General features: G+C 36.7%; 1 protein-coding gene across 2 annotated transcripts in view; it reads left to right on the forward strand.

Moving 5' to 3' along the window:
* Positions 1–15004, forward strand: part of Aff2 (AF4/FMR2 family member 2) — a 475715-nt gene that overhangs the window by 384056 nt on the left and 76655 nt on the right. For both annotated transcript variants that reach the window (XM_021187671.2, XM_021187672.2), the window contains exon 8: positions 2213–2250. In XM_021187671.2, coding sequence (XP_021043330.1) covers positions 2213–2250 — 38 coding nt within the window. The remainder of the gene's footprint in view (positions 1–2212; positions 2251–15004) is intronic.

Below are 15004 nucleotides of genomic sequence, written 5' to 3' on the forward strand. Positions count from 1 at the left end.
AGAACCCGGTCTATAACACTCTTATGATCAGAGAAAAATAACTGAGTATAATTAACAGTTGTGAAACAAGAGGGAGAAGACATTTTTAAAAAACGGTGTCTCCAAATGAAAGCACTGTCAGTTTGATTTCTCCCTTCTACCTCGTCTGCCAGTACCATGCTCACTTTAGCACATCAAGCAAGAGAAACTACTGGAACAGTGCCTATTATGTTATGGTTACTTACAGCTTCTAGGACAGACTTGCTTGCATTCTAATTATGAAAAGTAAATTAGTATGATTTCCATAGTAATGCATTTTCATCTGACTACTACACCTTACTCCTTACCAGACACACTTGAGGTGGCAGGAAACTGGAGAAGGCAGGAGGAGGAAGGTTTAACAGAAAGTGAGAGGAAAGGAAGAGGAAAAAAGCAAGGGGAGGGAGAAAGAGCACAAAGGAAAGGGACAGGGAGAGGAAGGGGAAGGAAAGGAGAGGGGAGGAGAAGCGAAGCATGAAGAACGGGAAACTGAGGCAGAGGGGAGTGTGCAAACTGATATAGACCAAATAGAACTACCACAGGTAAGGTTACTGATCATCATTGCACTTCTTGGCAGCATCTGTCTCTTCCTTTGTCTATCTGACCTGACAGAATCCATGATGAACAGTATTAGCAACTTTTGTCTACATAGATTGCATAAGAATGGTCTCACATGTCCTTGATATGCATTAAATGTGACTTTGGAAAAGCCAGACAGTTCTTGTTTTCTCGTTTTCACCTGTTGGCCCATTTCTTAACTGTCTTCTTCTAGGACTTGCCAAAAAACAAACTCAGGTACAAGTAGTAAGAAAATGATTTTTGCCTATCAAGGCAAAGTAAGTGCCCAGTGTTAGATGTTTTTATATAGTGACAGACACTGAGACTTAAATAAGAAGGGCTTAGATTTCCAACACTAAAGTATGAACACTGGGAACTGTATGCTGCTATTAAATGCATTGACTTGGCATAGAGGATCCAATATATTGCATCTCACTGGTGATCAGCTACAATGTTCAGTGCAGCATGAGAGTTAGCACTGTTAAAAAGGTTGCCTCAGTGTTCTGATTCACAGCACTGTTCCTCTCCCGTGGACTCTACCCACTTCACAATTCACAAACAAGGTCCCCTAATGGATATTGTTTAAAATGGATATTATCTGAACAAGCCTGAAGGTGGTCAAGTTGCTGCTTCTTTGCTCTCCATATTAAATGTTATTCTGATAGCCTGAAAAAGTCTAGTAGAGTACAAGTTTTCTTCTGATTACATAATTATGCTACAGATAGATATATGGAAAAAAATCATCACTTAGGCCCTCCAGGTGTTTAAACAGTTTGATAGACTGTAGCCATTCTGCCATCAGTGCCCCCAGCTGTGTTGCTTAGCAACATTTTAATTCCAGAACAATCGAAGGAGATGAAATCCCTGTGGAGAGGGAAACAGAAATAAGAGGACTGTTGACAGATGATCTGAGTTGTTTCTTCTAATACACTGTGAAGATCACTAGCTCTTTTCATGAATGATAAATGGACTGTACACAGATCAATGGGTTCAGCAATAAACTGGAACCAGTCTCCATGTCTAAGGTGACTCAGGCCATGAGGCCCAGAAATTTCCTCATTTTGAGATTTGGTGTGTATTTTCCTAAAGGTTCCAAGGGGAGGAAATTGATCTCAGTGTTTGGGAATTCCTTGCCCTTTTGTAATGTCTACTGCTAAAAGTAATTTTGAAAATGAACATTTTTTTTTTTTTGCCTTTCTCTCGTGGTGCAGGTGTGGGTGGGTGTCAAGAAGAAAGCTAAGGTTAATGGTCTCTTGCCATAGAACAACCAATTTCTTTGCCCTCCTCCCCCAGTGCTGTCATTGCAAGTCAATCAGGACCCCTGGGGTTAAGTTAGAGTAAGAGGTGAGGAAGGGAGGGTCTACCTGTGCACCCACCAACTTGCATGGCTCCTGCTGAACTTTCCCAGGTGCTCTGACAATGGCCTTCTGTGTCTGAGCACTTAGACAAGTAACTACATCCCTGGGGAAGAAAATTGTTTTCTGTGTCACTGCTTATCCATGGGAGCCTGTTTAATTCACTTCTAATATTTCTAAAAAACATTTTCTAATTTTATACTGCTTATTGTTTGGTTACTAGTTGCAAAGATTATTCCTGCTAATATTGTCTAATTGCATTTTTTTCTCTCTGTTTGCAGGCTGTTGAAAAGGCAAAACCTAAGAATAATCCTGTGAAGTAAGTTATTATTTTTGCTAGTTGAAAAATGTTAATTTTAATGAACTCCGTGCATGGGGAAAAATAAGGTCGTAAATGACTTGTATTTTGCATTAATCTCTATTCATGATGATTTAAAGACAAAAACAAAACACAGGGGTAAATCACTCACCAATGAGCAAGGACCAGTTTATATTTTTTTCCGTATGTCCCTGATGAGGAAATGCCCCAAGTATACACAGTTTACATAAATTAATATGTGCCATCATGAATAGCTGCCAAATACTATTATAATCATATTCAATGCATACTACTTCAAGCCTTTGGGTTTTTTTCTCATGCTAAAAAGATTACATTTTTAATTGCAAACCTTGGACCTATGACAGAGATGTAAATGCCTGAACATGTGCCAAATGATCGCCTGCCACGTGGGGAGGGTGGTACCTTAGCATCAAGGATTTGGTATTCTGTTAATGAAAAGCTCATAAAAATACATTTTACTCAATGGTATGTAGTGTGGTTGCTAACAAAGACTAGTCACTAAACCGTTTTGTAGGACATGCAAATTATAAATAAGACACACAGTGTTATTTATATAGTACATGTTAGGCATCCTGTCTTTTCTAGAAGGGAGATTTTTAAATTAAAAGGAAAGGCTGTCTTGTCATTTTGGTTTGTGACATTCTGGTCAGGGACATGGCTCAGGAAGGACTTGCTGTATTTACTGGTTTATTACAGGTCTAGAACAATCACATGTTTAGAAAGTATGTGTTAATTTATGCCAACAAACTTCCATTATAGCTAGTACAAAATATAGAAATGGCACACACATTGATTTTTTTATAGTTCTTGTAGAATGCATTCGTTATATCAAGAATAAAAAAGTTGTTTCTATAGTGTGAGAGAATTAGCTTTTCTAGATTATACAGGTAGTGTTTAGCATACCCTTAAGTCTAAAACCCTGATTGATTTTCCAGAGTTTCTTTATGTATACTGTGCTCTTACGTTTCATTTTACCTAGCTGACAACATCTCTCTCTGTAGTCCTTCCATGGGGATGTAGTACATCCATGGGGATGTAGTATGATCCTATGGAAGCCAGTTTAGTAGATGAGATTTTAATCTTGTATGGTTGAGGTTAGAAACTTCTTTGAACCCTGGCTACTTTTCCATCTATATACTCTGATTGCTCTTCCACTGTAAGACTGTGTCTGTGCACCTCCACAGAGTGGAAGATGGTGCCAATGATGCCTGGGATTAATCCCTGTTGGTCCATTAGTGATGTTTTCCCCCTGTAGTCAGAGTACACCCTTCTTTCCAGTATGGTTGCATACAGATGTGTGCTTCACATCACAACGGGTGAGCCAAGGGCTGTCAGAGTATAAATCTTGCCCTCAGTTGCTCCAAGTTTAAATTCTTCCTACAGGAAATGAGTTCAAGGTTCATTACTGCATGGATAGAAGAGCCCATTTTCTCTACATGGGACTGCATTACATTGGAGTCTAATAACCTGAAGTGGGACCTGTTTTCTATCTGATCATTGTAAAAATTTGGTCCTACATATAATTATATATTTTGTGAATTCTTACAATGTAGATTCTTTCTAATACTAGCTCTTTAAAGTGTTAAAGAAGATAGAAAACTTGGAAGACTCAATGTATTGTAGATCCTCCTACTCTTAACTACATTTAAAAAGTCTACTTAGTAATAAAGTTAAGTATTTGGAAGTGTCTTCTAATTAAATAATGCAGCATTAGTTTATTGTACCTTGTTGTACTTGGAATTATAATATCAAATAGGGTTGACAGCTATAATTAGATGGACACTTCAAGAAGAAAACCATCTTCCCAAGTTCGTTCCATGAGCAGAAACTCTACAGCATTATTTACATTGTCTTGCAGAAGAACAACAAAACAGTTTTTAAAGTTTAATTTACAGTGATCTTCATTTCTAATGACTGTCAATAAATTTGGGCTATATACAGTACATTACACCCCCCCCTAAAATAAAAACTTGAGCCACATTTTCTGTATGAATGAGTAGATTGCACATAATTTAGAAAATGGTCTTTCTGGGAAGCTTGCCCAGAGGCTTAACAAAGCTGTTAGCTCTAGTCTAGTAGGTTGCCACCATTAGGCAATGGGACTTTGTATGTTGTAACCATGTCCTCATCTACTCCCTGATACTCTTATTTATGTCATGGATAAAAATGTCCCATGATGCTCTTCTTCCTCTAGATGCTTTTCATCTTAGTACTGCTCTTTAAGTCTCTAGCTAGAATGAACATTTGGTTGCATTATTGAAACATGAATTAGAAATTTCCTTGCATGCTTAGTGAAAGTTCAGGTCTAGTGGCATCAATAACAACTTAAACATAAACACAGAGTTGTGAAGATGAATGTTTGATGAGATTTTATATAGTACTTTTGTGTATAATTTGGCAAATACTTAGAAAAATTCAAAATATAATGATATTTCATGACATGTGAAAACTAACATGACTTTCCTATATCATTATGTACACATGAAATTGTAATTGGACTATAGATTCATTCCTTCATTTGCATATTATTTGTATTGGTGTTTCTATTGCAGTGCCAAAGTTGAATAGTTAAAACAAAGACTATATACTATGTAGAATGACACATGCTTACCATGTAAGTCTAGATATTACAAGTTCACTATCTTGGAAAGTAGTTGGACAGGTAGGAAAAGGCAGAACAACTTTTAATGATACTACAGGTTAAACTACTGAGCCTTTTACTTTGGGGGATAGTAGACCCTAAGTAGACATTTAATGAGGCATTACTGGGTGTTCAGGATTTTCTTGGACTGATATATCATGTAGTTATCCTTACAGACAAAGCAATTCACTCTTCATTGAGGATCCAATGAGTAGATGATCATCAGGCAATGATATCACAAAAAACAATGAGCATTTATCTACAATGTACTGATAGTCTTTCACAATTCAAAGATTATATCATTTTTCATAAATTATGTAACTTCTAGATCTAGATAAGTGTATATAAACGATTGTTAGCAAACTATTCACTAGGTCTACTAACTTTGATCAGTTTCCTCTTTAAAAGTTTAACCCCTCCATATTTCTCAGCTACTCATTCAATTTATTTTCAATAGCTTCATGAGTGGATATTCTTTCCATCACTGTAGGGAAACTATGTTCCACAATAGTAAATATTCCATATAAAGGAGAATAAAGATATACATGGCTAAGGAATGTAAATGCATAATCCCTATGTATAACCTTACCTGGACCATTAAATATTACTTCTGAGAGTAAGACTCAAAGTGGTTGTTCCTAAGATCAACAATCAGGCTAAGAGATGTCTGGTTTATTTCTCTATATAATGGAACCACAGTAGCAACAAAACTTGATGGGGTATAGTAAAACTAGAGTTCTGTAATGTGTTAGAAGAAGAGACTTTCACTTGTATATTAAAGTACTGCACCAATCATTCCCAAGATTGTCATTGTAATAACAAGGCCTGAGAGATGTACAGATTTCTCCTACCATATGTGACTTATCACATATATTTTTGAAAAAAAAAACTACATTTCTATTATTAGGACATATGTGATAGTATTCTTATAAAAATGTGAATTGCTTTTGGCTAAAATCCATGCACTAATAAGCGAAGTTGAATCTAACTGAGGTTGACATCTGTTGAGAGAGAAAAAGAGAGAAGGCATAAAATTTTCTCCTACATTTACACTTTAACAACATTGCAGAATGTGGTGGTTGTCTTACAAATCAGTCAGAATCAACTGGGATGATGGAATTACAGTTTTATTTGGAAACTGATCTATCTTATAGATGTGGTGGGTTCATTATTGAAAATGAAAATTAAATGCCCAGAAAGCTTTTCTTGATCAGTTTGTATTGTTATTTACTATTTCATGCAATTGGTATTTTATTAAGATTGGAAGAATTCCAGGAATTGTGATAGATGCTGAGAGATTTAAGAGTAAATCTGACACAAGTATTATTCTTGAGGAGTAGAACATCCAGTAGCAGTTATAAAATCGTTTTGTAAAGAACTAAATAGAAGATAGAGTCATGGATGCCTCTGGTATGCCTGGAGTGAAAAGCAAGGAGGGAGCTCTTAGGAGAGAGCTTAGCATTGTTAAAGTTAGGGGTGGAAAGGGGAAAGGAGAAACATTTGCGTTAAAGGTAAAGACTACTGGTTTAAGATGCTGGTTTGAGGAGTAGCTGGGGGTATAAGGAATTCTGACTGTCCAGTTGTGTGTGGGTAATGAAGGACAAAGTTGAAAACTCAAGTGAAAGAAATTAGCTTGGTAGAGTCAAATAGCACTAAAGAGCTCTTATCTTCTAATGAACATGAACAATTAATTAGTACTTTAGTCATTTAAACAACAAGGAAGTATTAGAATATCAGGGTTCAAGTCCCGAAGCTGATATTAACTTATCATATGAAATTGAACTTTTTCCTTTCTTGCTTCACATCTCAGCAAGGTTATTTATTTGGTCCTCCAGATCTTAATAAAAACAGAAGCTTAAAAATGTGTTTCATAAATATGCTCATTCTAGATCATCTTTAATCCTCTTTGAAGTAGCATGTACATATGCTACAATCATTATACATATCAACTATATATACACAGAGAGGTATACATAAATCCTCATCCATCATTTTTAAATTTCACATTTGAGAATTGGAGAGTAATAACCCATGTAATTATAGTTTTAAAAAAGTCTGCTTGGTTTGTGTGCACAGACATGACTATATCCCCATCCATCATTTCTACATTCCACATTTGAGAATTAAAGGTCAAGAACCTATATAATTATATGTTAAAAGAGATCTATAAGGTTGAAAATAATTGTGGATCTCTGTATGTTGGGCTGATACTCTGAAATGATTCCTTATATAAGTTTTCAGAGATTCATTTTGAATGGTTTTACATGCATGCATATTGCTGATATATAGAAATGAAATGGATTTATCACCCTCATTCATAGTGATAAGATAATGGGTTCTCAACTGGGTTCTGCCAAACATTAATCTTGGGGTTTTATCTGTAGAACAATATGATTACAGCATGTTGGAGGTTTAGCACATAGGTGAGACATTACTGTGTGTATGCATATAATAAATGATCAGAGACGTCTTATAGACTTTTTCGTTGAGATTTTTGTTTTTTAACCAAGAGTTTCCCAAATGTGTTTGGCCAGAGGACATATTTACTTTGGAAAATATATCATGGGATGTTGAATGGGAAGATGAATCCATATTAAGAAAGTGGCCATACAGAGGCTGTCTCCATTGATAGTTTAAGAAATCCAGTGCCCTAATAATTCATACCCAGTCTTTAATGAGAGTTCCTGAATTAAGCATATTATCTTCAAAGGTCTCATGGAAAGTAAAGGAAACTCCAAAACACAAAGCTACAAAATATCTTTTATATTTCTTTTAGTGTCATATTATAAATCATTTCTAAGGATTGCAAACATCCTCTGGTGCATACCACAGTGAGAAAAGGAAACATGTAGGTATGGTTCCCTCTGAATGCCATGAGAAAAGGAAACATGTAGGTATGGTTCCCTCTGAATGCCATAGGCAAAGACCTGTAGTCTCCAATGTGCCACATCAGAGAGGCAGGCTCCTTACTATTACCTGGTCCATTCATAACTTAACAGTAAAGTACCCTCACCATCTACATCATAAATCTCTAGGCAATCTCTAAACATCTCTGTTTATAGGCCATTAATGATAAGACAGCAAAAAATATTTCTCTAAAGAGCTATATAAAATTATACAATAAAAATATATGTATCTTTAAGGGGTAAAAATAACTGCAATTAGATGCAAACGCTTTCAGAATTCATCCTCACAACTAGTAAAATCTGTGCAAGTTTCCAGGTTACCCCATCCCTGGAATTTGAGAGAAATTATAGGCACAAGCTCAGAGGAGACAACTGAAAGTCTGCTAAGACTCCGAACTGCTCCGAAGCCCATGTTTCTCCACACTCCACACTGTGGCCACTACCATTTAGGAAAAAGTCACACTGATTTTTACATGTCTATGAATACTTTGAAGATTTAAAATCATAATACATAACTTTGAATAGATGTTCATTTTCTTCAAAAATTAGTACCAAAATGGCAATAGCTAATGATTGATGAAATTTAAAGACGCTTTAACATTCAGATGAAATTCAGACCAAATTTAGTTACATGGAGGTTATTATATCTGTAAAGAATACTTTTTGAAGATGTAAGCAATTTTGTTGCCCCGTTATTATCACCCCACCTTTCCAAAAGATTTATAAAAACATATCTCTTTAGGCAGCAAATTAACATCCTGATCAACACAAAGATGAAATAAAAACATGAAGAATCTTTTTTTTCTAAATTTGTGAGACTTCAAAAAGCCTAAAGTTGTAAAAGCAAGATGTTTTAAAGAAAATAAGCTACATTTTGTAAGCAACAACAATCCAAAGTCCTATTAACAAACCCAGATCAAATATGTGGCACATAAAAAGGACCCAGTAAATCCAGAATAAGTTTCTGAAGAAGGAGAAAACATTTCATCAGGATGTCAGCACAACAGGAAATGCTGATGTCTGGGAAGCACCATTGTCATTCAGCAAAGATTTGCCCATCTTTTGTCCTTAAACAAAGGGGGAAAGATAGAGGATTTAGGTGTGATGACAAGAGACCAGTTAGTATGTGGCTGATAATCTGGAATGGGATGGGATGTGAAACTATACTTATTCTTATTATCCTTGTACATCTTAAAACTCTTATTGTTATCTTGACATCTTTAACCTTGAAAGGAAAGAGAAGAGATTAGGGGATTTTTTAATGTAAATGGTAGAGTTAAGCAGACAGCATCTGAGAAAAAAAAAGTTAAGGTAACAAAAGAAACATGTTATCATATGATATGACAGAGAAGTTGATTTTAACCCTTGGTCCTGTGAAGGTTCTATGCCCCAGTATAGGGGAATGCCAGGACCAGGAAGCAGGAGTAGGTGGGTTGGGGAGCAGGGGGAGGGGATAGTGGGGTTTTGGAGGGGAAACTAGGAAAGGGGATAACATTTGAAATGTAAATAAAGAAAATATTTAATAGATTTTTTTTAAGAAGGGTTGTTGCTTGTTTTAGTCACTGTTGGGCATCTGAAGCACCAAATGAAGAGTCAGTGCTTTCAGCAAGAGTGGCCTCCAAGTCTTTGAAAAGTAACCATGACTCATAAAGCAGAGATGTTATCTACAGTAATTCTACTGGGACACTAATAGTATATTACTCTGCATCATCTATAGAATTAATGATGTTGAAAGTCAACAAAAGGCAAATGAAGATACTGCCTTTAGCTTTTCCTTGGTCTACATCCTAGTTCAATTGTCATGATCATTAGTGTTCTCAGTACAGACAGGAATGGACAATTCCATGTAGTGTTATTCAAATGAGTCATTTTGAAATTCATCAGTTACACCAAAAATTATATTTTGACATTGCCATTCTGTTATCTTCTCTTTTAAAAATGCATTTTATTTATTTGTGTATGTATGATATGTTTGTGCCTGCATGATCATATGTGCATGAACATGTACCTGTGCAAGCATACAACAGAAGAGTATATTAGATCCCACAGAGCTGTAGTTACAGACACTTGTAGGATGCTTGTCTTGTTACATGAGTGCTAGGATCTGAATTCCACTTCTCATAACTGTGCAGCAAACACTCATAACCATAGAGCTATATCTCCAGACCCCAATCAGTGATTTTTGAGAAAATTGTCAAAAATCCAGAGTCACATAGCTCATCTGTTAAAAACTCAGGCAAGCCACATTCCTTTGTTCTTTTAACAAATGTCAATTATGTACCTATCATATGCCTAACACAATTTCTAGAGGATTGAATCAGACAAGATCATGGCCCAGGCAGTCCTCACAGTCTGGTAGAGAAATTCACAAATCATTCCACTAAAATGTTAACAGGTTGGGTCTGTGAGTGAAGTTCATACAGCATCCTGTGGGGTATACATGAAGGACTGAGCAATTGCTTGGAAGCAGCTCTCAGTGTCACAGCAGGAGTCCCCTGATAAACTGTAGGAGTACAAGCCACTCAAGAGAGCAGAATAACACTTTCAAAAGGCACTAAAAGAAGAAAGCAGGTGCTGTGCTGTAAGCAATGTCTGCTACTCAGAGACTGCTTAGAAGAGAGGACACTTTTTTTTAACAGTGACAGAAAAATACCATTTGTGAGTTAGAACAAAGAGAGAAATGAATAGTAACAAATGCCAAGGTGCTGAAATCCCAAAATGTGTGTTCTACATTTGATGTGTAAGTGGAGAACAATGAAATGTGGGTAAAACTAAGAAGATTTGGAAGAGGTTTATTTACTTTACAAAGTTATAGGTTAAAGTTAAGGAGTGGTTATAAGGTACCCTTTTTAAATGGCTTCCAAAGCATAGACATCAAATCTGATTATATCTGACTAATTTTTCACTGCAGACTTTTGAGTAAATATCAATTCATGTAGAAGTTCTCTAGGCATCTGATCCCTTATAGCTTCATGCATACTTGATTGATAATTTATTGACTTCCTCACATTTTCTTCCATATTGTTCAAATATATTTCAGTCATTACATATAACAATATTATTTTAGCTCTCAAAAATATTTTTTCCATAGACATAATTTTTCTTCTGAAAATATTTTTATCTGAAAAAAGCAAAAGCATAGTAGGGCTATTTTTTTTATTCCTATGCCTGTTTTTATGATAGCCCAAAGCTCCGAAGAGTAAGTCAGTAAGTTCAAAGTTCAAAGCTTGTGGTGATAACTTAGTATGGAGTTGACTACTTTTTGCAGGACTGAGAACTATAGACATGAGTCATTTTAACCAGAAATGAAACCAGGAAACAGTTTCTGCTTTCTTAAAATTGTGGCTTAAACTAATAACAGTTATCCAGAAAGACCATATTTGGAGAAAAACAAAATTGATTTTCCCCAAGAGAGCATTTTCATTTGAAGAATTTATAACAGTGGCTGGCTACATGCTGTTAAAGTCCAATGTTTACATGTCATACATGTTTATATGGATGGTGACATAAATCTAAGAGAAGTTTGCTGGGAATGAGGAAAGAAAAGACAGTCATGACTAAATGAAAATTTCAGATTTTGGGGGTGTGGGGGGTGTGGGTCTGGGTGTGTTTCTGTGTAGATGTAGGTGTGTATATGTTATGCATATTTACATGTATGTAAGTTCATACATGTATGAGTAAGAATATACATGTAGGTATATGTGCATGTGTGTGCAGAGGCAGGTGGAGGGCAGAAGTTGACACTGTATGTCTTCCTCAACCATTGTCTACCTTATATATTAATGCAGCATTTCTCATTTGTACTCAAAGCTTGCTGATCTGACTTTTCTAGCTAACCAGCTTGCCATGGGAACCTCTGTCCCCACCTCCTAAGCATTGGCATTATAGACAAGGTTCTGTACCTACCTGACTGTCACAGTGGTGTTAGTGACCCGAAGTGTAGTGTATTAGTCAGGGTTCTCTAGAGTCACAGAACTTACAGATAGTCTCTATATAGTAAAGGAATTTATTGATGACTTACAGTCTGCAGTCCAATTCCCAACAATGGTTCAGTAGTAGCTGAACCAATCAATCGTGAACGCATTTGTAAATTTACAATGGGGCAATGTCCCTTGGGAACATCCTCTTAGTATCTCAACTTAAATACAAATTGATGTTAAAGAAACTGGAAGAAAGACAAATGTATTCGTTAGCGAAATAAGACAGGAACATTCATATTACTTTATAATCCTCATTTCTGCAACTGGTCACGTGGCCTTAATTGGTATTTATAATTACCTTCCTCTACTACCCATTCTGTATTTCTTTCACCTTCGGCAAGCACCTCAGCAGATCTTGGATCTTTTCCTGGAGGATTGACCCATATCTTCATTCCTGATGGGTCTGTGTCCTTTGTCATCTTGCTTGGATTAGGCTGTTGTAGTTTCACACTTTAATCACCGGACATGGTGGTACTAAGAGATGCCCTAAGGGATCTACTACATTCCAGATATAATCTTGCTTACCTCCATTGTGGAGAGGTAATCCAATTTCCCCATGGTAATCTGGATCTATCNCCCCTCCTAACACTGTTATTCCTTTCTTAGCCTGTTGGTTTAAGGGCATTAGAAACCCAAAATGACCAGGGGGAAGTCTGAGCTTCCAGTTCAATGGAATGTTTGTTATAGCTCCTGGTAGGAGCACTCCCCCCTCTGGAGCCAAAACTTCTAGGCCAGCAGATCCTAGAGTTATGGGGACAGAAAGCAAAAATTTTCCTAGAGGGTCACTAGGAGTGATAGTGAGTGGAACTATTCCCTTTTCCACCCCTTGATTCCTAGATCCATGGATCCTGGCTATGGGGGGAAACTGTACCATATATCAAACAGTGATTCAAAGCATATACTGCTTTCTGAAGAACTCTGCCCCAGCCTTCCATGCTGTTACCACCTAATTGGCACTGTAACTGCATCTTCAAAAGGCCATTCCATCTTTCTATCAGACCAGCTGCTTCAGGATGATGGAGAACATAATTGTGGGCCCACTGTCACACTTCTCTGGTTGTGAAATCAGTTCCTTGGTCAGAAGCAATACTGTGTGGAATACCATGACGATAGATAAGGCATTCTGTCAGTCCATGGATGGTGGTTTTAGCAGAGGCATTATGTGCAGGAAAGGCAAATCCATAACCAGAATATTAAATACCTAAATATTCTCAGTTCTCTCCTCTTAACAAAGTTTTAAGTACTTTTGCTTCTTCTATATACCATCTACTTATAGGTAGATTCCATATACTTTGAAGAATATTCCAGAAAAATGGGTGGGTTTCTTAGCTAATCTTTGAGCAGGTTCATAATGTATGTGATAATATTCCTACATGAAAGCATTATGAGGTACAGTCATGTCAGGCATATATTCATTTCAAATGATTCTAGTTTTGCATTATCAAACACTGCAGCACAAGTCCCTGAGAATCTGTGAGTAACTGTGTATGTAGAAATATGCCTAATACATCTCTTTTCTACTACCTTGACATATTTGTTACTTCCAATATAAATTAGGTTGAAATTGAACTTACTTAACACAGTGATGCAGTGTTCCAAACATATAGTTTATTAGCATGTGGTACTTTAAAATGATACAAGTGTAGTTAATAAGCAAAGTAGATGTGTTAATGGATTTACTTTGGGTATATGGGTGTCAATATATACCTCATACATACACTATACTCATATGTAGTTTAACTACCTACCTAATTTCAAGAAGGGAGTTAACATGAGTAGAACAAGTTTATAGAGAAGAACACTTTAAAAAGTAAGAGAACTATCACTTCTAAATCCTGTAGATGATCTGCTTACATAGTGACATGAATATGGCATAATGTTTTCAATGAACACTCAAATGAGAGCTGTTCTGCAGTGAGAGAGCAGACAGCAGTTGAGAGCTCCCTGCAGTGATGCTGTTGTGGTACAGAACCTGCTGAGGGAGCATCAAGGAAAGTGCAATCAAAACCATGCCTGAGAATTTTCTTCTGCTCTTTGATTATAGCTGGCAGAATTTAGAATGTGATTTTAACATCTGAAAACTAGTCCAAGATCATGAATCAGAAATGATCATTATTGAGTAATGTGATTGTTAGTTCAAAATAAGATTCTCTCCTGTTGCAAGAGAGAATACCTAAAAGAGGAGTTTTATAAGGGAATTGGGCCTGAATAACATTGTTAAAATGATCCCTCCAACATAAATGGTGCTAGATAACTAGCTGTTTGGAAAAATATCACAACCAAAAGAAACCTGAGAATTTATTTTGTGTTAAAGCTCCCAAGGAAGGCATGTCTGTGATGGTAAGAAAGGCCTGGCAACAGGAGATGGAAGCTAAGAGATAAGATCTAGACTGCACAAGAGAAGCAGAAAGAGCAAATGAAAGTGGGGCAAAGTATCAACTCTTTTTTTTTTTTTAAAGATTTATTTATTTATTATATGTAAGTACACTGTAGCTGTCTTCAGACACTCCAGAAGAGGCCGTCAGATCTTGTTACGGATGGTTATGAGCCACCATGTGGTTGCTGGGATTTGAACTCCAGACCTTTGGAAGAGCAGTCCGGTGCTCTTACCCACTGAGCCATCTCACCAGCCCAAAGTATCAACTCTTAAAGCATGCCAATAGTGACATATTCTTCCCACAATACTCCTGTCCTAAAAAGTTCCAGAAGCTCCACAAACAGGACCACCAACTAGGGACATAGTGTTCAAACACATGTATCTATGGGAGACATTTCCAATTTAAACCACAATATTGCCATTCCACAAGAATGCAAGCTGCAGCTGGGAGTGGTGGCACATGCCTTTAGTCCCAGCACTAGAGAGGCAGAGACAGGCAGATTTCTGAGTTCGAGGCCAGCCTGGTCTACGAAGTGANTTNCAGAACAGCCAGGGCTATACAGAGGAACCCTGTCTCGAACCCCCCCCCTCGGAAAAAAAAAGAATGCAAGCTGCGTAATACAAGTAAGTACTTTTAACTTTTAATTACTGCTGTAACGGTTTTAGGTGATTCTTTTGCTGTTCCCATTTTGGATGGGGGTTACATATGGGCAGTTTCACTTTTGCTTGATATCATTAGGTATTTCCAAGAGTGCCAAAGCAAATTCTTATCACATGGGTTAAGAAACCAAGAAAATAAAAATAATAGGTGCTAGTTAGTTCCTATTTT

The sequence above is a fragment of the Mus pahari genome, chromosome X, assembly GCF_900095145.1.
Source record: "Mus pahari chromosome X, PAHARI_EIJ_v1.1, whole genome shotgun sequence".
Lineage (NCBI taxonomy): Eukaryota > Metazoa > Chordata > Mammalia > Rodentia > Muridae > Mus > Mus pahari.